Consider the following 23,239-nt stretch of genomic DNA (forward strand, 5'->3'; position numbering starts at 1 on the left):
TTTGTCAGACATAGCTTTTTCGCAGCATTAGCTTTCGAGAGCCACAGCTCTCTTCCTCAGATGCATTAGTTGGTTAGTGCTGCTGGACTCTACTGCTTTGCTACTAAAGACTAACGGCGCTGACTCCTTAGATCTGCTGAACTCGCCACCCTCTCTCCTCCCCCCCCCCACCCCTTCCCTGCAGCCGCATTGGCGGCTGGCCGTCCTATCGGCGTAAAATGGAGCTCACGACTCCAAACGGAAGCTCTCGTCTGTGCATGTGTCACTCTAGGCTCCACTCTCTATGGTCGCCCGGCCGAACCTCCACGCGGGCGCGCCGCGATTGGTCGAAAGCAGGGCGTGACGCGCCAGCTGCCGTGGCGCCCGTTTCTTGACCTCCGGCCCGTTCCGCGATGGGTCCTCTCGGGCGGCAGGGGGCGCTGCCCGCTTCCCCGCGGCCGTCTGCAGGGGCCTGGGCGATGGGAAGCGCCGAGTGGTGGTTTCGGGCTGAGGCGGCGGCGGAGGGGGGCGGAGCGGGCGCCTGGGCCGCTTCTTCCTCCTCCTCCTCCTCCTCCTCCTCCTGGGCCGCGGTGGGGCTCCGCCGTGCCCGCCATGGGGATCCGCAAGAAGAGCAACAAGAACCCGCCCGTGCTGAGCCATGAGTTCGTGGTGCAGAACCACGCCGACATCGTCTCCTGCGTGGCCATGGTCTTCCTGCTGGGGCTCATGTTCGAGGTGAGGCGCTGGAGCGGGCGCTCGCGGCTCCCTGGCCCCGGCGAGCCTCCCGCCCGAGAGCCGCCGCCGCGGAACCTTTCCTCACGCCCCCCTTCCCCCGTCTGGGCGCGTGTGAAGGGTGGGCGAGGGGATGCAACGCTGCCTTCGCCTCGGGGGGCGGGGGTGTTCTTTCAAAGGCAAAGATCCGGAGGAGTGAGCCCTGGGAGTCTGTAGTTGCAAAACAGGAAAGCGTCCACTAGTACCTTTAAAACTAACCAACTTTACTGTAGCAGAAGCTTTCGAGAACTACAGCTCTCTTCGTCAGATGCACCTTTAAAACTAAACAACTTTACTGTAGTAGAAGCTTTTGAGAACCACAGCTCTCTTCGTCAGATGCATCGTCAGATGCATCTGACGAAGAGAGCTGTGGTTCTCGAAAGCTTCAGCTGCAGTAAAGTTGCATCTGACAAAGAGAGCTGTGACTCTCAAAAGCTTATGCAACAGTAGAGTCGCATCTGACGAAGAGAGCTGTGGGGGCGCAGCTGGCCAGAGGGGCCTAACTCTCCTCCCACCCTTCACCCTGACCATCTGGCCACTTGCGGGACCTTTTGGAGCCCTCCCTGAGACAGAACCCTTTTCTCAGAGACAGCTGTGCTGGCTGTCTCCGGCTTTCCTCCCTGGAGTTTTGCCCTTCCGCTGCTTTCCCCGATGACCGAGGCTGGAGGCTGGAACGTGAGAAAGGGGAGGTTGGGCACAGGGCTCCCTCCTCCCTGCTGCTCCCTGCCGGCTGAGCAGTTCCAGGGCCCGGCAGGGTTACGTGGCACTCGGAGCGCAAGCACGGCGGGGAGGGGGGCAGGCAGTCGGGCTCGTGGCTTGTAGGGCGGGAAGAGGGAAACCTACAGAGGGGATGGTCTTTGGTTGGGTTGCCAGCCTCCAAGTGGTGGCTGGAAATCTCCTGGAATTACAACTGATCTCCAGGTGGCAAAGATCAGCTCCCTTGGAGAAAATGGTGGCTTTGGATGGTGGAATCTGTGGTACTGTACCCCAGTGAGGCCCCTTCCCAAACTCTGCCCCTACCCCCAAAATCTCCAGGAATTTCCCAGCCCAGACCTGGCAACCGCCAGAGATGGAGGGAAGGGCTGCCAGGGCCCCTCTCCTTTGTGTACCAGGAGCAGAACTACAAGCCCCATGGGGCTATGTGGCAGGCAGCCCCTCCTCTCCCCCCTGCTTCAGGGAAGGTGAAGTGGACGATGACGTGTCCACAGAGAACCATCAGTGGACTGAAGGGCTTCCATATGCTGTAGGCAGCCGCTAATTCTTCTCCATCCCCAGGGCTTGCACGTATCCCCCCCCACACACACACACACAAACACACCCCAGAAACGCATGTTTTGGCTCTGGATTGCAATCTGGGTTAAAAGAAAAAAAAACACTTTTGGATCTGTTAGGAAATAGTTTATGATTTCTCACCCCTACATCTACCAGCTAGGTGCAGGTTGTGAATTGGAGGCAGGGAGGGACATGGAAGGCATCTGGCTTTAAGCTTTGCAGGTTTCACATGTGGGACTGCTCCAGTGTGAAAGATTTGAAGTCAGAAGCCTTTTTGCAGTGTTACTGCAAAAGTGCTAACCCTCGTTCTTTAGAGAAGTTCTGAGCAGCAGGAAAAATTGATATGCTTTAAAAGGACTTAAATCCACAGTACTTCTTAAATTCCATTTGAAGGCTTGGTTAACTGCGCACAAGGGGATTCTCCATCCTGCAGTCAGGATGGAGAAGGATTCTCCATCCTTCTTCCCTTTGTTTTTCTACTGTACACTTTTTATATCTCAACAAGGACTGCTTAGGGAACTTCAATTAGTAAAATTAGACAGTTAAAATATCGTAACCTTTAACTACAAAGTCTCATTATAGCTTCTCTTCCTTGAAGCCCTCACAACAGGTCGATAATAATACCTCAGATAATAATCAACAGGTCGATAATAATACCTCAGATAATAATCAACAGGTAGATAATACCTCACCAGGTAAATAATAATAACATACTTCTTAAACCGCTCTGTACGTTAAGTTATCCTGAAGGGTGGTATATGAATCGAATATTATTGTTGTTGTTGCTGTTATTTATCAACTGCTCTTGAACTCATAGTGACTGTTGGGACAGGGGGAGGGGCAGCAGGTCTCTCCCTCTGTGGGGGGGCTTGTTAGACTCCACATATACTTTTAAAAGATGTAATTTCACGGACTGGTTGAAATAACTGGCTTGCACGGTTATCAATAATTAGTATATTCACTGCAATGATTTAATTGCTCTATTCATGTAAATAAACCACTTGCCTGGTTGTCTTGGGGCAAGCAAAAATTTTCTTCCCGCTGGTGTCATAAGGAAGCTTTATAGACATGATGCTTTGGGGAACGAATGACTGACATGGGGGTTGAAGGATGGCCTGGCTTCTTTTAAGCATCGTTGGAATGGTGATCTGAGCAATTACCTGAGTATTTTACTGAACCACCAAAGCGTTATAGTAAAGAGTCCGACTTTATTGTAGCATAAGCTTTCGAGAACCGCAGCTCTCTTCGGCAGAGCTCCATTCCATGCAGCTGACGAAGAGAGCTGTGGTTCTCAAAAGCTTACGCCTCAGTAAAGTTGGTTAGTCTTAAAGGTACTACTAGGCTCTCTTATTTTGCAACTACAGACTAACATAGCTAACTCCTCTGGATCTATGACCAAAGCATTTTTGTCTGTTCCCTGTGTTGAGTATTCTTGCGTTCCAGTTAGTTAACCAAATTGTATCTGCCTCAGGTTATATGTGGTTCATTCATATAGGCTAAAAAAACATCCTGTTCTTTTGTCCCTATAGCATACTGCTTCTGTGTCATTAGGCCCTTTCAAGTTGCCCTTTCAACCTGGTTGTTATCTGTTGCTGCCTCAGCTTCATGCAAGACAATGTTAAGGGATGCTGGTTTCAAATAAATTTATATCCATTTATGAATCCTATGTGAATTGTGACCATTTGAAACAGTGCTTCTTTTTCTGATCTTGCCACCCAGTTTTTTAAAAATCGTTGTAACTTTAGTGCAATAGTGTCAATGCGCTACTATAATAACACCCTACTGTATGTTTTATTTATTTATTTATATTGTATTTGTATTCCGCCCTCCACGCGAGAAGGCTCAGGGCGGATGACAACATTAAGAACATTTAAAACATTTCATATTAAAACCTTTAAAAGCATCATACAAAATCTCATACAAAAATAGCAGCACTTTTTTCCCTGATGGCAGCAATACAATTAATGTATTGTCGAAGTATTGTCGATTAATAACAATTAATAACAATTAATAACAAATAATACAACAGTACAACAATATAGCAGCAGCTTAAGAACAGTGGTGGGCAGCTTTCACAGGGAGGGGGGGTAGATGTTGTATCCTCCAGCCAGCGGAGGCCCAGCCTCAGCCATAAGCCTGGCGGAACAACTCTGTCTTACAGGCCCGGCGGAGAGATAGTAGATCCTGCCAGGCCCTGGTGTGATGCCTCCGTCCGTTGCTTTAGTGTTACAGTTAAAATCACTATCCATTCAAAAGGGGTGGGAGGAATGCATTGGAAATGAGCAGGAAAATAAAAAGCGGTGCCATTTGATGTTCCAAATAATGTAGGGAATCAGAAGTGCACAGAACACATGAGAATGGGAGACAGGGGCTTTTAAAAAAATGGCTTGGCCCCACATTGCAAATGAGACATAAGCAGCTTGGCGTGGAAACGGTTTTTAAAATCCATTAGCGACCAGCAGGCACAGCAGTTGTGTCTGAAATGGCATTTTTAAAATCTACTAGCAACTAGCAGCCAAAATGGGTTACAAAGGTGTGAAAAGTGCCTTAGGCTGTATTGGGGGCGGGAGGGTTCTTGTAGTAGTGGTTTATTTTGCTTTGTTTTGTTTCAGGTTACAGCAAAAGCAGCTGTGGTCTTTGTTACGCTTCAGTACAATGTTACCATTCCTGCCACAGGTAAAATTCAGACTAGATACTTGGATGTTTGTCCTATAAAGTAGGTCATGTTAACATTGCTAAGATGTCAGGTTGTGTCATACTAGCAGTGGCCAGTTCTGTGATTTTTTTGGCACCCACAAATACCTTTCCATGAACCAAATGCTACATTGGCCCAGCTAGTGGGCCAAAATAATTTGTAGACTTTGGTGCATGTTTCCCTGCCTGTTCTCCAAGGAGCTCAGGATTGTATACAATGTTTTGTACTCTTCCATGTTATCCAAATGACAGCCCTGTGAGGTTGACTAGGCTGAGCGGGTAATGCCCCAGTTGGGATTTGACCCTTGATTTCCCATATCCTATCCCAAACTCTTAATTGCTACAAAACATGAAATGCAGGCAAAACATAGTTCATAGGGGCAGTTTGTCAGTAACAAGATATGACTTTGATCCAGATGTGTCCCTTTGAGAGCTAAAGACTTGTGGGGTGTCCCTGCAAATTTCATCTTTGCGTAACTGAGACCCAGTTTGGTGTCGTGATTAAAGGCACGGGACTCTAATCTGGAGAGCTGGGTTTGATTCCTCGCTCCTCCACTTGAAGCCAGCTGGGTGACCTTGGGCTAGTCACAGCTTCTCAGAGCTCTCTCAGCCCCACCCACCTCACAGGGTGTTTTGTTGTGGGGGTAATAATGGCATACTTTGTAAACCGCTCTGAGTGGGCGTTAAGTTGTCCTGAAGGGTGGTATATAAATTGACTGTTGTTGATGATGATGGTGATGATGATGATGATTGCCTTCTGCACATTCTCGAGGGTGAGTGCCCCAGACTCAGAGTGGACTTTAAGGAGACTATGGGAGGCTGCAAGAAGTGAAGGTGGAGCCCATCAGTTCCACAAGCTCATCTTCATTATACCTCACTCACAGTTTGTAGATCCAAACATTCACTTTGTAGCCTGTGGGCCGTGTAGCGAATATCGGACATCGGGATCAGTACAATTCATCCACTTGTAAACTCCTGCTGCTCTGATACCGAAACCAGGTTTTGAGTCTGAGGTCTGTGATTTCAGAGGGTTGATTAGTTTTAATATTATAAAGGACTGCAAGGACTGGGTTGAGTTCTGATTATACTACCCGTGTTGTTTACTGACCAGGAATAAAGAGCATAAATTATCTTTTGTAACTTAGCACAAAATGCTAGGTGTAAACTAGACTGAGGGTAAGGTTAAAAAAAAACTCTTTAAATTTAATTTTTTTTTTTTTTTAGAAGAACAGCCTATGGAAACAGCCACACTCTATCACTACGGCGTCAAAGATCTGGCTACTGTTTTCTTCTACATGCTGGTAGCAATAATTATACATGCTATTATTCAAGAATACATGTTAGATGTAAGTATTTTCTTTTGGGGACTGTATAAAGTACACGACTGCCATTGTAACTAATGGCACAGAGACACTTGTAGACTTCAAAACTTTAAAAAGAGTACCTAACATGCCAGATAGGCTCTTGCCAAAGTTTCGTGCTTATCAATAACCTACATGACTCTTCCTTTTAGAAAATTAACAGACGAATGCACTTTTCCAAAACAAAGCACAGCAAATTCAACGAATCTGGACAGCTCAGTGCATTCTACCTTTTTTCCTGCGTTTGGGGAACCAGCATTCTTGTGTCTGTGAGTATTTTTATAGAACAAAACCTGATAAGGTTTCTTAATCCAGTGTAATTCTAGTTCATGTTGTCACTGATCTAAATTTGTATCAAAAGTAGTGTGCGGATAATTTCTAAAGGGGATTAAATAAGGATATATGAGGCATAACTGATTGCATATACTTTCTAGGCTGTATGTGTGAGGCTGGGATGGGATCACAATGATTGGCAGCCTGAAGGATTCTTACGAGTCAAACTATGCGCAACCTCTTTGTCTTGATGACAGTCTGGGAACTGGGCCGTTTCCAGATGGCTTACCTTCTGCCGCTCCATGCCACAACGTCGCGGCTCGTGCCGGGGAAAACGCGAAATACCGCGTTTTCTCGCGCGAGTTTTGCGCAACGTCGCACAAAACTCGCGCGATATTTCGCGTTCGCCCCAGGACGAGCCGCAACGTTGCGGCATGGAGCGGCAGAAGGTAAGCCATCTGGAAACGGCCCTGGTCTCGTTCAACTATCAAGTCTTGCAACCTCTCCTTCAGTGTGTTGCTTTAAAAAATGTTGTTTTCTTGCGGGAAAAAATAGTCACAATTTGGTTACATCATTTGACAGGAAGGTTTGCATTTTATAGCTGATAAAAAGTACCAACATTTTGTAATTTCAGGAGAACTATGCGTCTGATCCAACCTCACTCTGGAGAGACTATCCACATATATCGATGCCGTAAGTCTTTTTGAAAAAATTTATCAGGGGGGGACTTGATTTAAATCATGATTTAAATCACTCGTCAATAAGACTAGATTTGAACAGAAGAAAATAAAACCCGAATCTACATGGATCCTCACGGATTTTATGTTTTTTTAAAAATAAGATAACTACAAATGAAACATCAAACCACCTATCGCAGCCAGGTCCACGGATTCATGAGGATCTGTGCTTTGAAGCAGGTTTTAATGCTGTGGCAGTGTCATGAAGCGATGGATGCATAATTTTGGGGCGGTGCCATCTGGGGAATGGACATGATATGGGACAGTAGGGTGAGTTTGGGGTGATATCATATAAAATCAAGAGGATCTATGAAGATCCATGCATTAAAAGCATGTTTTGTGCACAATGGCAGTGCGATGAACTGGTGGGTTCATGAGTTTTTTGGGTGCAATCTGTGGCAATAGACATGCTATGGTATTGTATGGTGAGTGTGGGGTGATCCAGTTTAAAAATTGAGAGGATCCATTAGGATCCGTGCTTTTGGAGCATGTTTTTGTGCCATGGATTAGTGGATGCGTGATTGTTTGGTTGCTCTCTATAGACTAGGACATGATCTATAACATGACAGCCTTTTTGTTTTGTTTCAATGTAAAAAACATATAAGTTCATGAGGATGCGTTTAAAATCATCAAAATGCGACTTTAACGCATTCCAAATTTAAATCATGGTTTTCTCCATAAAGACTCATTCTTACTGGTATAATCTTAATATTTTCAACCAGATGAAGGTTTCATTTTTAGAATAACAATTTTTCAGATTACTTTTATAGTTATATCAAAAAAATTACTGATTTGCTTATACTATTAGAAACACATCATAGATAGTTCACCTGACAATAATTTCATAATTATCTATCTCCAGTTTAATGAGTTAATCGTTCATATTTGGACAACTTTTCTGCTGTACTTGGAGGAAAAAAATAATTGTTACCTTAATAACAATTTAAATAGTTTTATTTAACTGAAACAGTAACATTATAGCATATGTATTCTTGTATTTGCTTAAACATCCATGTTTGTTAACTGATGTGGTTGACCAACCTGAAGATCCTGCCTGTTCAAACTTGTTCTTTTTGTTGTCTTTATCACAGCACTTGTCATGATGCTGTTTCATTCGGGCTACCAGGCCTTGCATTTCTTTGTTGCGGTGTTTGCATTTTGCATGCATGCCTGCCTTATCGATAGGTAGAGGAATTGCATTAAAATATTCCCAAACGGGGTTATGGCATGCTGCTATTATAGGTTTTTTCCTCCAGGGAAAGAATATGATAAACCTCAGGCTATACACACAAAGATCCAAAGACTTGTAAAGTATTCTACTCAAAAAGTTTCACTTTAATTTTTATGGCTTGCCCCTTCCTCCTCCCACTTGGCTTTTTGGGCAGATCTCTTCTGCTCCCAACAATTTTCTATTCATTGAATTTTTTGAAACTTAGCACTTAGGAGGTATGGTGTTGATTCTGTGTATATATAGATTTGCAAAGGAACAATGAGATTAAGGTCTTTTTCTCAACCCTGTATGTTTATTTTATAACAATTTTTCTGTGAAGGGCCATGTGATCTCTGCAGACACAAATTCACATTTTAGAGAACTGTAAAAAAGCAAAAACCAAGCATCTGTGATATCTTCTAGATAGAAAAATTGCCCAGTAATCTTACATGCTCTGGAAGAGCATGACATTGTGAATGGATTAATGGAATTCATTTATCAAAAAATTTAAACACTGCATGAATATACAGCCTCATACTACATAATTAAAAACTAATCCTTATTTCATGATGAATAGCCTTAGGACTATAATGCATCTTAAATAGAAAACTTTCTTTAGAAAGCCTTTCCCTCAAAAAAACATTTTATTAAAAAAATCCTATTTAAATTGAAAAAAACCCACGTTTTTTATTTTAAAAAAATCATTGATTTTTATCCACCCTGTTATCAGATCAAATAAACTGCTTAAAGTTAATAATAATAACAATAACAACAACAACAACCGATTTATATACCACCCTTTAGAACAACTTAATGCCCACTCAGAGCGGTTTACAAAGTATGTTATTATTATCCCCACAACAACAATCACCCTGTGAGGTGGGTGGGGTTGAGAGAGCTCTGAGAGAGCTGTGACTGACCCAAGGTCACCCAGCTGGCTTCCAGTGGAGGAGTGGGGAATCAAACCTGGCTTTCCAGATTAGACTCCGCGCTCTTCACTGCTACACCAAACTTGCTCTTTGGTGACTCTGTATTAAGATACTGGAGAAAATGTCTTGTCTTGGTTTTCTAATGTAAGTTCCAGAAATTCAGTTTATCTGCACTTGTATTGTGTAGCCAGCAGTTGCCATCATGCCATCACTCTTGAATCTGCTGATTTCATGAGCGATGTTTCAGATTAGGCTTCAGTGTAACATCTCTTGTGTTAACAGACTCTTCCTTGAAATATTTATGTTTGAGTTTTAAAACTTGTTGCATTATGCAGGTTTCAAATGAAGTTTTTCTACATCTCACAGTTGGCATACTGGTTCCATGCTTTTCCAGAATTGTACTTCCAGAAGACGAAAAAAGTAAGCAGACCAAAGTTTTCTCATTTATTTAGCTGGTAAAGAGGAACTTGGAAACTATTTTTAAAGTAGCTGATTACAAGCAGCCTGTTCACAGATGGCCGTCTTTTAAAGCCCATGTCGGATCTGTGTTTTTTAATACTGCCTGGTGCAATATCTTTTTAACTTCATTAATAGTTTTCTCTGATGTTTTACGTGGTTGCCTTCAGAAAAGTAGGAAAGATTTTAGTGAGTTGCAGTCCCTGTGGCGCAGAGTGACAAGCCGCAGTACTGCAGCCCGAGCTCTGCTCACGACCTGAGTTCGATCCTGGCGGAAGCCAGGTTCAAATGGCCGGCTCAAGGTTGACTCAGCCTTCCATCCTTCTGAGGTCAGTAAAATGACTACCCAGTTTCCTGGGGGTAAAGTGTAGATGACTGGGAAAGGCAATGGCAAACCACCCCATAAAAAGTCTGCCAAGAAAACGTCATGATGTGACGTCCCCCCATGGGTCAGAAATGACTCAGTGCTTTACCTTTAGTCCCTGTGAGTATTTATTTGATTTATATAGAAACTGTGTATATCACCTTTCCAGAGGCTTACTGAAGTTGGCTAACAAATGTTTAAAAAGCTACAATATCACAGAAACAGTAACTTGAAAATTGTAAATAATAAAACACTTGATAGCCTAAAAACCATGATCATAAAGCAATACTCAAGACTAGAAGCAGACTATAAAAATCTTAAAGGTGGAATACATCATACTTTTTGAAGGAGGTGTCAAATTAAATTGAACACATTAGTTTTAAGGGCATGCTTGTCTTAAAGATTTGCATGCAAAAAAACTTAATCAGTTGACCATGCAGTAAGATTGTGTGGTTGTAAAAATTCCAGAAAGATCTAGTAGAAATAACAGAATGCAAAGTAAATTAACACTGTAGTGGTTGGACAGTGTCCAGCAATTGGTAGTTGCACTTGATGTTTCCTTGTTGTGCTATTTTTTGTAGGAAGACATTCCTCGACAACTTGTTTATATTGGGCTTTATCTTTTCCATATCTCCGGAGCTTATCTGTTAAAGTAAGTGACTTGGACGAACTTTGATGCACGTGAACATGACTGACTTACGTTGTCTTCATTTCCATGTACGAATTGTTGGATACAGATAGGATTATTAATAATTGTAATGCTGTTAAAACAAAATACGTACTATGTAGTTTTTGAACACTTCGCCAGCTTACATTTCTTCCCTTCCCTCTCCTTTAGTAAAAACAAACAAAATACAGGAGTTGATGCTCAAATCTGAAACAGAATTATGTGGTAAACTTACCAACTAGTTTCGTTGTGCTGTATCATGACTCAAGGGAGATTTCATATTACAGTGTGGATTTTCTAGAACTATTAAAAGCAAGCATGGCAATCAAGCTCAAATTTAAGTACTGGTTGTAGAATGTCTCTTGAATTTTATTTTATTTAACAAAATTTATATCCTTTCTGCCCTCACGTGCCATCAAAGCAGCCATCATTAAATTTCTATGGCTACAAAGTGCCATCAAATCACAGCCGACTTATGACAATCCCATAGGGCTTTCGAAACAAGAGACAGAGCTAGTTTGCCATTGCTTGGCCTTGTGTAGTGACCCTGGGCTTCCTTGGTGGTCTCCTATCCATATACTAACCAGAGGTGACCCCACTTAGCTTCTGAGATCTTACAAGATTTTATGTATTTGATTTGATTCCCCACCTTTCTCCCCATGTGGGAATCCAAAGCAGCTTACGTCATTCTCCTCTGTTTTATCCTCACAACAACATGGTAGAGCAGGGATTCAAACCTGGGCTTCCCAGATCCTAGTCCAGCACTCTCACCACTAGGTCAAGGCTAAATTTCCATAGTAGGTTTATCATCCTAAACAAATAGTGCAATAAAATATATTTTTGCATTCTCCCATCTTTGGCAATAAATGTTTGAGTTACAGTGACCTGTAACTATGTCATAAATTAATATAGTATATTTCAATCGGATCTTGTCAGTCGGTGTTTCTCATTGTAATTACAAGCTGAATAGAACTGTGCCCTGAATGAGTATATCTATTTTGATATCTCGGCATCCAGTGAAGTTACTGCAATATAAAGAAGCGGAATGCCCAAAAGGGAAGTGAAAACCAAAGTCAGTTGACCAATTACCATCTTGCTTTGCTTTTCTTTTTTAACAGTTTAACCCATCTCGGGCTGGTTCTCCTTGTGTTGCATTACTTTGTGGAATTTCTCTTCCACATCTCTAGACTGTTTTATTTCAGTGACGAAAAGTACCAAAAAGGGTAAGTACATAGAATAACTTATCACATAAAAATGTGCTTCTGGAAATACCAGTTGCCTGCCCAGGTGGTAATTGTTCAGTTTGGTAAAACCAGAGCTTTTTTTCAGCGGGAACATGGTGGAATGGAGTTCCGGCACCTCTTAAAAATGGTCACATGGCTGGAGGCCCCGCCCCCTGATCTCCAGACAGAGGGGAGCCAGTTGCGTGGAGGGCAATCTAAACTCCCCTCTGGCTGGAGATCGGGGCAGGGCCACCGGCCATGTGACCATTTTCGCCGAGGGCAATTTAAACTTTAAAAAACCTGCCCCTTGTTCCAGCTGACCCAAATTGATGCCATCATGCAGTCTTGAGTTCCACCACTGAGTTCCACCACCTCTTTTCCCAGAAAAAAAGCCCTGGTAAAAACTACATTGTATGTCACTATGCATTTTTATTTAAAAACATAAGGAGCGTTTATATTCAAAAATGTAAGGAATAGCAGATGCTAATGCTGGACTTGCTTCATCCTTCTAGATTTTCACTTTGGGCAATTCTATTTGTGTTGGGAAGACTTTTGACCTTGATTCTTTCTGTCCTCACCGTTGGATTTGGCCTTGCTAGAGCAGAGAATCAAACATTGGATATTAGTACTGGAAACTTCAATGTGCTGCCAATCAGGTAAAACAGAGAAAGGTTTATTGTTTATCATTGGCTATTGTCCCCTGTAGTTAATGTGATTTCCGTGTTCAAATGCAATGTCCTTCTGCATTCTACTTGCTTGGAGGGCAACACTGTTTATATTTCTGGAGAGCCCATAAGCAAGAGCGCACAGTTCGCTGCTTGGCTAAACGGATGCTGCCAGATTGAAGCAAGCGTCTCTCTTACAGTTCTTTAAAACAGGGAGTCAGTCTAAACCTCCTCCGTAGCCAAAAACCTGTAGGAGGAGATGAGATTTCTTTTCATGAACCAGAGATGAATCAAACCTAAAATCTCTTGATGGCTTTGAACTTGAACCAAACTCACTTTTTCCCGTTTACAGGTTCAGCTGAACTTCAAGGCAACCAAGGGACTTTAGATTGAGGTTCAGTAATGGTTCGCAAGAGTAAAAAGAACCTCTGAACCCATTTGTGGGCCAGGGTTCAGGTCACTTGACTCCCTGCTTATAAATAATCATTTGACCTAAACTAGATTTGTTTGAATTGTGTTGCCAGAATATGACACATTTTTCTGGGTAGGTCTTGAAAAATTCTATCATAATGTTATATGCTGCGCAGATTATGATCTGCTAACTGTCTAGCCATATGGTATTTGCCACTGTGGTATAGGGAAGAATATCTTGTGTTCAGTTATTTGTACCACAGTACAAAATGGACAGTGATAAGTAGCTCTCAGAGTATCAATAAATGTTACACTGCTGGTTAGAGGATATGATGTTATCTTCTGACATAACAGCATAGCTTGGGAGTGGCCTGTGAAAGGAAGAATTCCCCATTATGGTGAGTTCAGAAAATGCTTTTCGTGTTACGTACTCCTATGCTATTATGGCCTAATACTGGGCTACCGTAGCTTTGCTCTGCCACTGTTAAGCCTGTCTTGACTTGTGCAGTGATAAAACCTTTAAAATGGTCTGTCAGGAAACCTCTCTCCAGTGGGAACAGATTTCCCGAGCCTTGCCACCTCTAGATTTAGATGCTTTCAGGAATCGTAACAGTTTCTCTTCATTTGTAGAATCAGCGTGTTGGCCTCCATCTGCTTAACTCAGGCCTTTATGATGTGGAAGTTCATTAATTTTCAGCTGAGAAGATGGAGAGAACATTCCTCACCTCCTCAACCAGTAAAAAAGAAGTTCGTAGCGGCCAAAGGCAAGCTGCCTAAAAAAGAAAGAGGTTTGTGCTTCAGTAGTTTATTCTTCATTTTTGGAAGAGGGAAGGGGCTTGAGAGTAATGCAAAATTGCAGTACTTTTAGTTGTGTGGATTGGCCTGCTGTGACCTTCTCTGAATTCAAGAAAGATGCTTTTATTTGGTCATGTGGTTAGATATTGGTTAAACACATAGGAAGAAGTATTAGCATCTCTAAAGCGGTGGCATCAGATGTGTGGATCATATTCACCCTGCCTAAGTTGATAGTTAGCTGCCAAAAGCCCGGTTTATTGACCAAAGGGTTTTGTTGTAACGTAAATGTATTTGCAGTTTTGAGATACCGGCGTTACATGAGCTTTAATAATTTTTGTATGTTCTCCTGCACTGATTCTGGCAGATCAAAGACCCAGGATTTAATATTTAAAAGGGAGAATACTGTGGTATTTCCCCATGACAATGAAGAAAGCTTACAGGAAGAACGTTTTGTTAATTTGAAATGTGGTGCTGGAGGAGAGTTTTACGAATGGACAAACCCCCCCAAATAAGTGGATTCTAGATCAAATCAAACCTGAATTCTCCCTAAAAGCTAAAATGACAAAATATGAGGCTATCATACTTTGGTCACATCATGCAAAGGACAAGACTCACTAGAAAAGACTACAACAGTAGAAAAAGAGGAAGACCAAACTTGAGGGCATGACTTAATAAAGGAACTAAAGCTTTCAGTTTGCAAGACTTGAGCAATACTGTCAATTATAGGTCATTTTGGAGGGCCTTCATTCATAGGGTTGCCATAAGTCAGAAGCAACTTGACGACACACAGCACATACTACTGCGCCTTCCTATTCAGCAGACAGCTAGCTCCAGGGAGGAGGAGGCTTCCACCCCTCTTCTACACAGATCCTAGATTTCTTTGCTGCTCGTGGCCAGCAAGAACAGTGAGCTGGGCTCACTGGAAGGTGTGCGTCTACTCCCCGTGCTGCAAATGGAGAAGCGTTTTACTCGTGTTCTTTATTCTGAACCTTGACTTTTTAATTGATGTTTCTAAATGTATTTCTTAGGAAAGAGTTATAAGCATTTTTGCTTTTGATATTTGGGAGAAAGTTTGCTGACCATTTGTGTGTTTTCTTATTTGTAGAAAATGGAATAAATGGAACATTAACTTCAAATGGAGCCGACTCGCCTCGTAGCAGAAAAGAAAAATCCTCTTAAAACAGAACTTTATTAAGTTAATTGACTAATATCCCCAAAGAGAACTGCTTTTTATGTTGGAAAGTCCTTCAGCACCTGAGTTCTTACTGTTGACAAACAAATAAAAATCAATGGTTTTCGATTATTGCTACCATAATGGTTTTTGTGCAACTTTTTAAAACATTTTAACTGAAAAAGGGGCCACCTTTTACTATCTTTAAAAAAATGAGTATTAATCAAAATTCACTTGCCAAAAATAGTAATAGTCTGCCATTCCTTCCAGCTTTACAATTGTGATGTAGCCCATTCCAAAACTGTTACGAAGTTTGTTTGAGAATTTGACGTTTAAAGTAATACCATATCTGTTTTTATATATTCTCTGATGCTTAAGTGTATGTTATGATTTTACAGCTCAGAACAGAATTTGTAAAGCGCCAAAATAATCATTACTTTGTAGGTGATTCCTACGGTGGTTCAAGAAATTCCCTTATTAAAACACAGTTAGACTGACTGAAATGTTCCAGAGTATATATGTGTGCGTGTGTGTGTTGTCAAGGAATCCGTTGTGTATATTGTGGGTATTGTTGGGATCAAAGTTTTTGTGGTATAGGGCATCCTACCATAAGAACCGGCCACAAAATAAGTTTATATCTTAAAAACATACTGAGTTGCTCCTACAGCCGTTTTTAATTTGGCATGGTAACTTCTTGGTTTTCTTCAACCTGATTTTGCTGACTCTCAGCTCTCTTGATGCAGCCAGTGAGATCTGGATTCCTTGAACCCTGATGTCTTCAGTACAATTAGGAGCAGCACATAAAACACCCAAGTATGTGTTGCAAGCGCTGACCTGCATGGCCCAGACTAGCGCTCTCTCATCAGATCACAGAAGCTAAGTATGGTTGGCCCTGGTCAGTATTTGGATGGGGGGTCCACCAAGGAAGGCCGGGGTTGCTATGCGGGCAATGGCAAACCACTTCTGAACGTCTTCGGCCTTGAAAACCCTACAGGGTTGCCTTGAGTCAGCTGTGACTTGATGGTGCTTTCCACCACCATGTGTTACAAGAGGTAGTTGCGAACGAGTTGATGGTACTAAAAATAACAGTGCTGCTTGATAAAGATCCCCCAGTGCAAGGAAAGTTATGTCAACCGCCATCTCCCATTTATTCCCCAGTCCAATAGCAGGTAGCATTGCCAAGGGTTTATCTCAATGTTGATATTTCTGTGGTGGGTAGGGAATTGCCTGACTACAAAAAAGCATCTGACTACAAGGAGCATAAAGAGTATGGTATGAAAACAATAAGTTGGAACGACTGATTGTGAAATATATATTGTTTTTTCACCGTCAAAATATTAGTGGGATAAACCTCAGTAAGAATCTCACTTGAGGATTATCTTGCTTTAATTACACTATATGTGAATATGTATCAGGTAGAATTCTTAACAGATGAAAGCTGTTATAGAGCACCAGATGATCAATGCTGAGGAGTAACAAATGGCTTGGCCTGACTATATCCTTTCACTAGATTTTAGCCGGCTCCAGATAATTGCTTCCGCGTGGAAGTTAAGCGTAGTGCTTCCACAGGACATTGCCATGTATAGGAGGGAAGCGTTCTCTGAAGGGCTGCTAAAGTTCCCCAGCTTAGCTAATTTACTTTATTCACACAGTTAGATAGCCTTTAATTGGAGCAGGGACAAGTAATGGTACTATAATGGGGGTTTCGTAGCGAGCCTTGACAATCTGACCCAGATCTCTGGGTATTGCTGCGTTAGGGAGGAGAGAAGGTCAGAGCAGTTTCCACCTCTGATCTTTGAGCAGGGAACAAATCCCAGACTTTTCCATGCGTCCTTTACTTGGTTTTAAAAATAATACAACAATAAGAGTCGGGGCATTTAATAGCACCACCCCCATACCGTCGAAACAAGATCTTATATACTCAGTTAAAAGTAAGTCATTTTTCTTAGCGATATGGTGTCTTGTTGTATGGTTTATTTGTGCAGAAGGGTCCAGCATCAGCCATGCCAAAGAAGCCACATAGTCCATATAAGGGATTGGAATGTGAATGACTTACAAAATTACTATTATCTTCTATTCCTTTCTAACCTTCCCCCCTGCGATAGATTTGGCAAATTAACGTTCTGTCCCTATGAAGTGACGGACAGTGCCACTATCTTGAGCATACATTCCAAACACTCAATAATCCCAGTATATGGACTCCATGCCTTCAGGTTTCTCACAACCACCCTGTCAGCGTCCTTTGGCGCTAGTATGTTCATATCTGCAGGTTCTCAAGACAATACTTTATTGCACTCTGGACTAAGAGTGTGGTGTTTGAATGTTTTCCTAGCTGGAACAACTGGATTACTTTGTTCAGTTGTGTTTCGTGTAAAGCTTTTGTTAATTTTAGCTTCTTTTTTCAGCCTAAAGCGGAGTTTTATGAAATTCAAACCTCACGAAATGGTTCCAATAAAATGTAATGGTAAATGTATACGTTTTCTTTCTACAAATGAGACCGTGCCTGATTTACATTCCTGGAAGGATTTTTTCGAGATGTATTGGGATTAACGAGTTTGATAGACTATTGTTCCTTTAATGTACATTTCTAATAAATTCTTAATAAAACAATGACAATGTGTCTCCTTTATGTTTTGCCTAAGAATGGAGAGCTCTAATATGATCACCAGAACATAGCTGTTTAATTGCGGGGGTGGGGGGGGCTGTAAAAGGCAAATGAAACTTTAATTTGTTACTATTGTACAATTTGTAACCTATATTACGTTCAGATAGTAAATACTTGTTTTACAAGGTATTTAGAACTGGAATTAACAACTGCTACTTCCTTTTGAATGATCATCTGATTAGTCGTGTCTTAAGTGTCTTGCTTCTCTGGGAAGACTTTAGTGTTTTCTATAATGCCAAATCTGACTCTAGATTCCGAAAGTGCCAAAACACAGATTTGAAGTTCCACTTGCGATAATTTCCCCCTCCTTTTGTCATTTTGTATTGTGAGCTCTGTAAGTAGTTGAGTGCAAATGAGTGTTGACACTGCCTTAGCGTCTAAGGAACATACCTTGGCATGTATATTTTGAGAACTGGAATTAGGCATGAGGGCCTAACAATGTGAAAAGTAGCCATGTAAAGCAAAGGCTTTGCCTGCTGAGAATTCTGAAGGTTCCCCAAAACCTGAGGGAAAGAACTTGAGGGCTTGACACAAACAAAGGTCTTCGCTGCCTGTATTTTTGCTTAGCAATGAATGGTCTGGAGCAGGGCTTTTTTTCAGAGGGAATGTGGTGGACTGGAGTTCCAGCACCTCTTAAAGGTGGTCACATGGGTGGTGGCCCCACCCCCTGATCTCCAGACAGAGGGAAGTTTAGATTGCCCTCGGCGCTGCCAGCGTGGAGGGCAATCAACTCCCTTCTGTCTGGAGATCAGGGGGCAGGGCCACTGCCCATGTGACCATTTTTGCAGAGGGCAATTTAAACTTTAAAAAACTCCCCCCTTGTTCCAGCTGACCCAAAGTGACGTCATTGTGCGGTCTTGAGTTCCGCCACTGAGTTCCACCACCTCATTCCCCAGAAAAAAAGCCCTGGTCTGGAGTAAATTACCCACTAACCAGTAGTAAACCATGGAGAAAGAAAGATGGACAATTTCCTGCTTCCTTATATTTTCATAAGTGGCCCTCTGTAATGATTTTATGTCTGTCTTTAAATGCTTGGTGTGATACAGATGAAGAGTGGGCGTCAAAGAGAGGGGTGAGGGTGAGAGATGATTGGCGGGTGAGGGAGGGAGATGATTGGCTGATGACTGAGAATGTGGGCGGAGTGAAGGCAGTTCTCAGTTACTGAGTGGAGAGAAAAGAGTCAGTCAGGGCAAGAGAGGCAAGCTGTGTGCAGCCTGAGGGTGCCTGTGAATTTCTAAAAGAAATTAACCCGTGTGGAAATATGAACTCTGTGTGTCAGAGAGAAACCTGTTCATTCTGTTTAAAGCAGCCAAACTCTCTGTGCGCCTGAGAGAAAATCTGTGTATTTGAGTGAGAAATTGATACCTGAAGCAGGCAAACTGTGTGCAGCCTGAGAAAGTTTATGAAGATCTGAGTGGTTGTGCCTATGAAAAGAAACTTTGGGAACAGATAACACCTTTTGAAACGATCAAGCTTAAAAAATAATATGAAACCAATGTGCTGCTTGTAAAAATAGAAGTTTATTTTGGTTTTATCTCAGAGTTATTCCTATATCCCATTCCTTTCCTCAGGGCCACATGGATCCACGAAGGAGCCTGACGCTTGGGCACATTATTAAAGAGGAAATTTAAGTTATTTTGGAATAGAATTCCTAGTGGCAGCATTCTACCCAGAGGGGGCAAGAAGAAAAGACTTAAAGGCAAAATCTAACAGAGGAAAGAAAGGGGTCATATAACACCCTCTGTTAGTCATTGCCACAAGACTCCTGTGTCCTGCTGCCATAGACAATTTGTTTGCTTACAATCCATTGTGTTTGCCTACAACCCATATTTCTCAGGAGAGCTTTCAAACTCCTCAAAAAGCTCAGTTTGGCTTTGTGTAGCTGCTTAGCACAATAGTGTACCATACATGCCATCAAGCACACCTATGAAGTAGATCAGGACTCAACAAAACTCAGGTTATCACAGTGCCTAGAAATTTAAGCAACAATTTTATCATACTGTCTTTGTGATTAATGCAAAACTGATTAAAATCCGAATGTTTTGTTGCATGAGATAAAAATGCATGTGCCTAAAGTTCTTGTTTATATATTTATGTTCAGTGGTGGTAGATGAATGCATTTCTTAACCAGTTGGCTTTTCTATACTGGCTTCAAAATTCAATTAAATATAACTTTCTAAAGCAATAATGAAGTTACAAGGAATCTGGGAGAAGTTATATTAAGATTAGGTTAGCTTTTTGTTGTGCTAACCAGGGTTATCCCACATTTATATAACACTTCTGTAATAGCTTTAATTAAATTATGAGAAACTGAGGAGCTGGGTTAGGATTTTGGTAGTAGTAATAATTAAAAAATAAGGTCATTAAAATACAAACCCCTTAAGGCTGAAAAATGAGTCTAGCTCTGAATTTTTGTGCTAGCTCTTAAAAGCCAAAGGAAATTTTCAAGGTTTGGGTTAGGCCTAGGGGTGGGGGGAGATACCCACTTTTCAAATTCCCACTTTTATTGTTATGACTAGAACTCTCGCTGTGCCAACTTTTAATACCCATTTTTTTATTCATTGTTCTTCCCTTGTATCCAGTCTCAACTGTTTTTAAACTGATTTGCAAATGGTTTTATATGTACTGGTCACAGACTGTAATAAACCTGACTTGATACCCATTTTTCTCAAATATCAAACTACTTTTGCATTTCAGTTAGCAGGAAATCTTGATCCTTCATTTATTAAACTATGTATAGTCAGTCTAGAGTAATGATTGTTCATTGACAGCTGGTTGCCACCTTCCAAATGCTTGAGGCAGAACAACACATGGACACCACCTCACAACCAAAATCGACAGCCAGCCAGAATAAATGAAAAAAAAGTAAAGTAAGCCCCTTATTGTTCCAGGTGGTTAGAATTTGTGACATTACGAATATACTGATGTTTGTTTTTCTAATTTAAGACATCTTAAAATGAATCAATGCCACTGGAAGAACGCCTGTGTCCCTGTGGTGATGGGAAAATAGAATCACTAGAACATGTCATCTTTGACTGTAAAATACACATGCAACTACAAGAAGTTTACATAAGGCCTATACTTTCTGCCCATCCGGGAAGACATAGAGCTTTTCTACTTTCAAAAATGCTCTCGGATAGATATATAAGGTTGCCAAGTTTGGCTGGATGGCAATAAAGAACAGGAGATCGTTCATTACCAACTAAAGACAGTTCTGTTTTATGGTATCTGGTTTTTATGATAAACTCAAATTTAAATTTTAAACATTTTAAGGCAATGTAAGGCAATGTAATCTACTACGTTACTGAGGTATCTTTTAATCCGTATTCTCTAGTTTATTTCTGTAACACACTTCATTCCTGTAATTTTCTTGCTGCTGTAATAATAGATTTGATTTGATTTACCCAAGCTACAAAAAAAGAAAGGAGGATGGGTTACAAAAAGAGGTAGGAAAGCCCAGTTTCCCAGAAGCCAATGTGTAACTTACTTCACACAGCACAGATGAAAACAAGATCTAATCAAAGAAGTAAACAATCTACTCAAGTATGGGTTTTGGAGACCATTCCCAGCTGTTAGGATTTCCAGGGTGTGCGCTTTCAAGAGTCAAGTTCTCTTCGTCATATGCATGGTACAGAAACTTGTCAAATATAGACCATGCATCTGTACCATGCATCTGACGAAGAGAACTTGATTCTCGAAAGCTTAAGCTACAATAAAATTGGTTAGTCTTAAAGGTGCTACTGGACTCTTTGATTTTGCTACCACAGACTAACACGGCTAACTCCTCTGCTTTCAAGAGTCAAGCTCTCTTCATCAGATACAATGGCTGATAAATTAGCAAAGCAGGATGAATGTGAATAAATGTTCTTAAATCCCTTGGGGAAATAAATCCCTTGAAGAGCACCACCAGACACAGCACAGTAGCACCACAGAAGAGACAGATATTGGAGCTATTTATTCATTTCTTTAGCAGAGAGGCACATGCATAAACATGCAAAACAAATCTATTAAAAAAAGAGAAAACTTACTTTTATTCAACTAGGTTAACGTCTATTGTAGGTAGAGGTAGATAAAAGCCCAATCTAAAGAATCCATTTCCCTGGCAGCATCATGGGGGAAGCAGGGCTAACCCTTGTTCTCATGCTGGACCCACTAATTTGACACAAAAAGACACCAAGCATTTTTAAGAAAAAGAATCTCTCTTATTATCCTCACCTTTCAGAGAACTGAGCTGCAAAAGGGCTAGAAGATGCTACAGACAAATGCGGGACGGGGTGGGATTGGGTTGCTTCTTGTAAATCCCTTCTTCCCTGTGTTGCCTACTATCCAAGAGCACTATTTTGCACAGACGGTTTGTATTTTCAAAGATCCAGAGGAGTTAGCCGTGTTAGTCTGTAGTAGCAAAATCAAAAAGAGTCCAGTAGCACCTTTAAGACTAACCAATGCATGCATCTGACGAAGAGAACTTGATTCTCTAAAGCTTATGCTACAATAAAATGGGTTAGTCTTAAAGGTGCTACTGGACTCTTTTTGATTGTGTATTTTCAGAGCTCCAAGGAGGAGCCAAATTCACTGTCTCCTTTACCTCCTGCTCACCTCCACTTTTTTTATTTGTAAAGGTAGAAATTGTGTGCCTAAACAAATTTCAGTCCATACTGCTGGGGAAGGTGGGAGTTTTTGAGAGGCAGAAAAACAGACTTGGTTGTTTCAGGCGGTCTGTAATTGGTCTGAAGGAGAAGAGCAAGATTTCGGGTCCAGCAGCACCTTAGAGACCCACTAGATTTTCAGAGTGTGGGCTTTCGAGAGTCAGAACTCCTCAATCAGAGGAGTTAGCAAAATAGTAAAGAGTCCAGTAGCACCTTTTAAGACTAACCAACTTTATTGTAGCATACGCTTTGGAGAACCACAGCTCTCTTGGTCAGATGCAACTTTATTGTAGCATACGCTTTGGAGAACCACAGCTCTCTTGGTCAGATGCAACTTTATTGTAGCATACGCTTTGGAGAACCACAGCTCTCTTGGTCAGATGCAACTTTATTGTAGCAGAACCTTTGGAGAACCACAGCTCTCTTGGTCAGATGCATCTGACCAAGAGAGCTGTGGTCCTCGAAAGCTTATGCTATAATAAAGTGTGTTAGTCTTAAAGGTGCTGCAGAGCTCCCGAAAGGTGCTGCTGGACCCGAATCTTGTTCTTAGACTTGGTTGTGTTTCTGCAAAACGTCTTGCCTAGATGGTGTTTCTTTCCCACCACACTGGTTAGTCCGAAGAGGGTGGACTTGGAACTTGGATTGCCTTCCTTCCTCTGCAGCCTCTGTTTCCCCTCCGCAGACCCTTCCAGTAGCCCCCTCCCTCGTTCTCCTCTTCCTAGTATTCTCATCCTTGCACAGAGCTGCTTTCCCAGCTTCTCCCTCCCCTTTTTCCCTCTGGGTGGAAATCAAATGCCATTGGCCCGGGTTGGGCTCCGTCCCGCCCTCCTCGGCTGCCTGGCCCTGTGTGTGCACACGGCGAGGCGGGGAAGCGGCTTGCATCAACGGCACGGAGCTTTCCCCAGCATCCACCTCCGCTGCTTCTTTCTTGTAGCCCCCAAGAATGAAAT

General features: G+C 42.0%; 1 protein-coding gene across 2 annotated transcripts; it reads left to right on the top strand.

Annotated features, from left to right (window-relative positions):
* The first annotated feature begins 488 nt into the window (after window positions 1-488).
* Window positions 489-17,588, top strand: LOC129335559 (translocating chain-associated membrane protein 1). Of its 2 annotated transcripts, none has more exons than XM_054988210.1 (11): window positions 489-714; window positions 4,635-4,698; window positions 5,944-6,062; window positions 6,230-6,346; window positions 6,985-7,043; window positions 9,562-9,646; window positions 10,628-10,698; window positions 11,832-11,936; window positions 12,449-12,592; window positions 13,643-13,800; window positions 14,913-17,588. In XM_054988210.1, exons 1-11 carry the CDS (start codon window positions 592-594, stop codon window positions 14,984-14,986), a joined length of 1,119 nt encoding a protein of 372 aa, XP_054844185.1. In that variant the 5' UTR covers window positions 489-591; the 3' UTR covers window positions 14,987-17,588. The 2 variants fall into 2 exon arrangements, with proteins under 2 accessions (XP_054844185.1, XP_054844184.1); XM_054988209.1 differs by having other exon boundaries at window positions 491-714; window positions 5,941-6,062.
* Window positions 17,589-23,239: the final 5,651 nt, after the last annotated feature.

The sequence above is a fragment of the Eublepharis macularius genome, chromosome 9, assembly GCF_028583425.1.
Source record: "Eublepharis macularius isolate TG4126 chromosome 9, MPM_Emac_v1.0, whole genome shotgun sequence".
Lineage (NCBI taxonomy): Eukaryota > Metazoa > Chordata > Lepidosauria > Squamata > Eublepharidae > Eublepharis > Eublepharis macularius.

Excerpts from the sequence above, each read along its gene's own strand:
- LOC129335559 (XM_054988209.1), top strand. The coding sequence starts at position 592 with ATGGGGATCCGCAAGAAGAGCAACAAGAACCCGCCCGTGCTGAGCCAT. Across the intron at positions 6,063-6,229 it reads TTCAAGAATACATGTTAGAT|AAAATTAACAGACGAATGCA; the intron begins GTAAGTATTTTC and ends TCTTCCTTTTAG. Across the intron at positions 6,347-6,984 it reads GAACCAGCATTCTTGTGTCT|GAGAACTATGCGTCTGATCC; the intron begins GTGAGTATTTTT and ends TTGTAATTTCAG.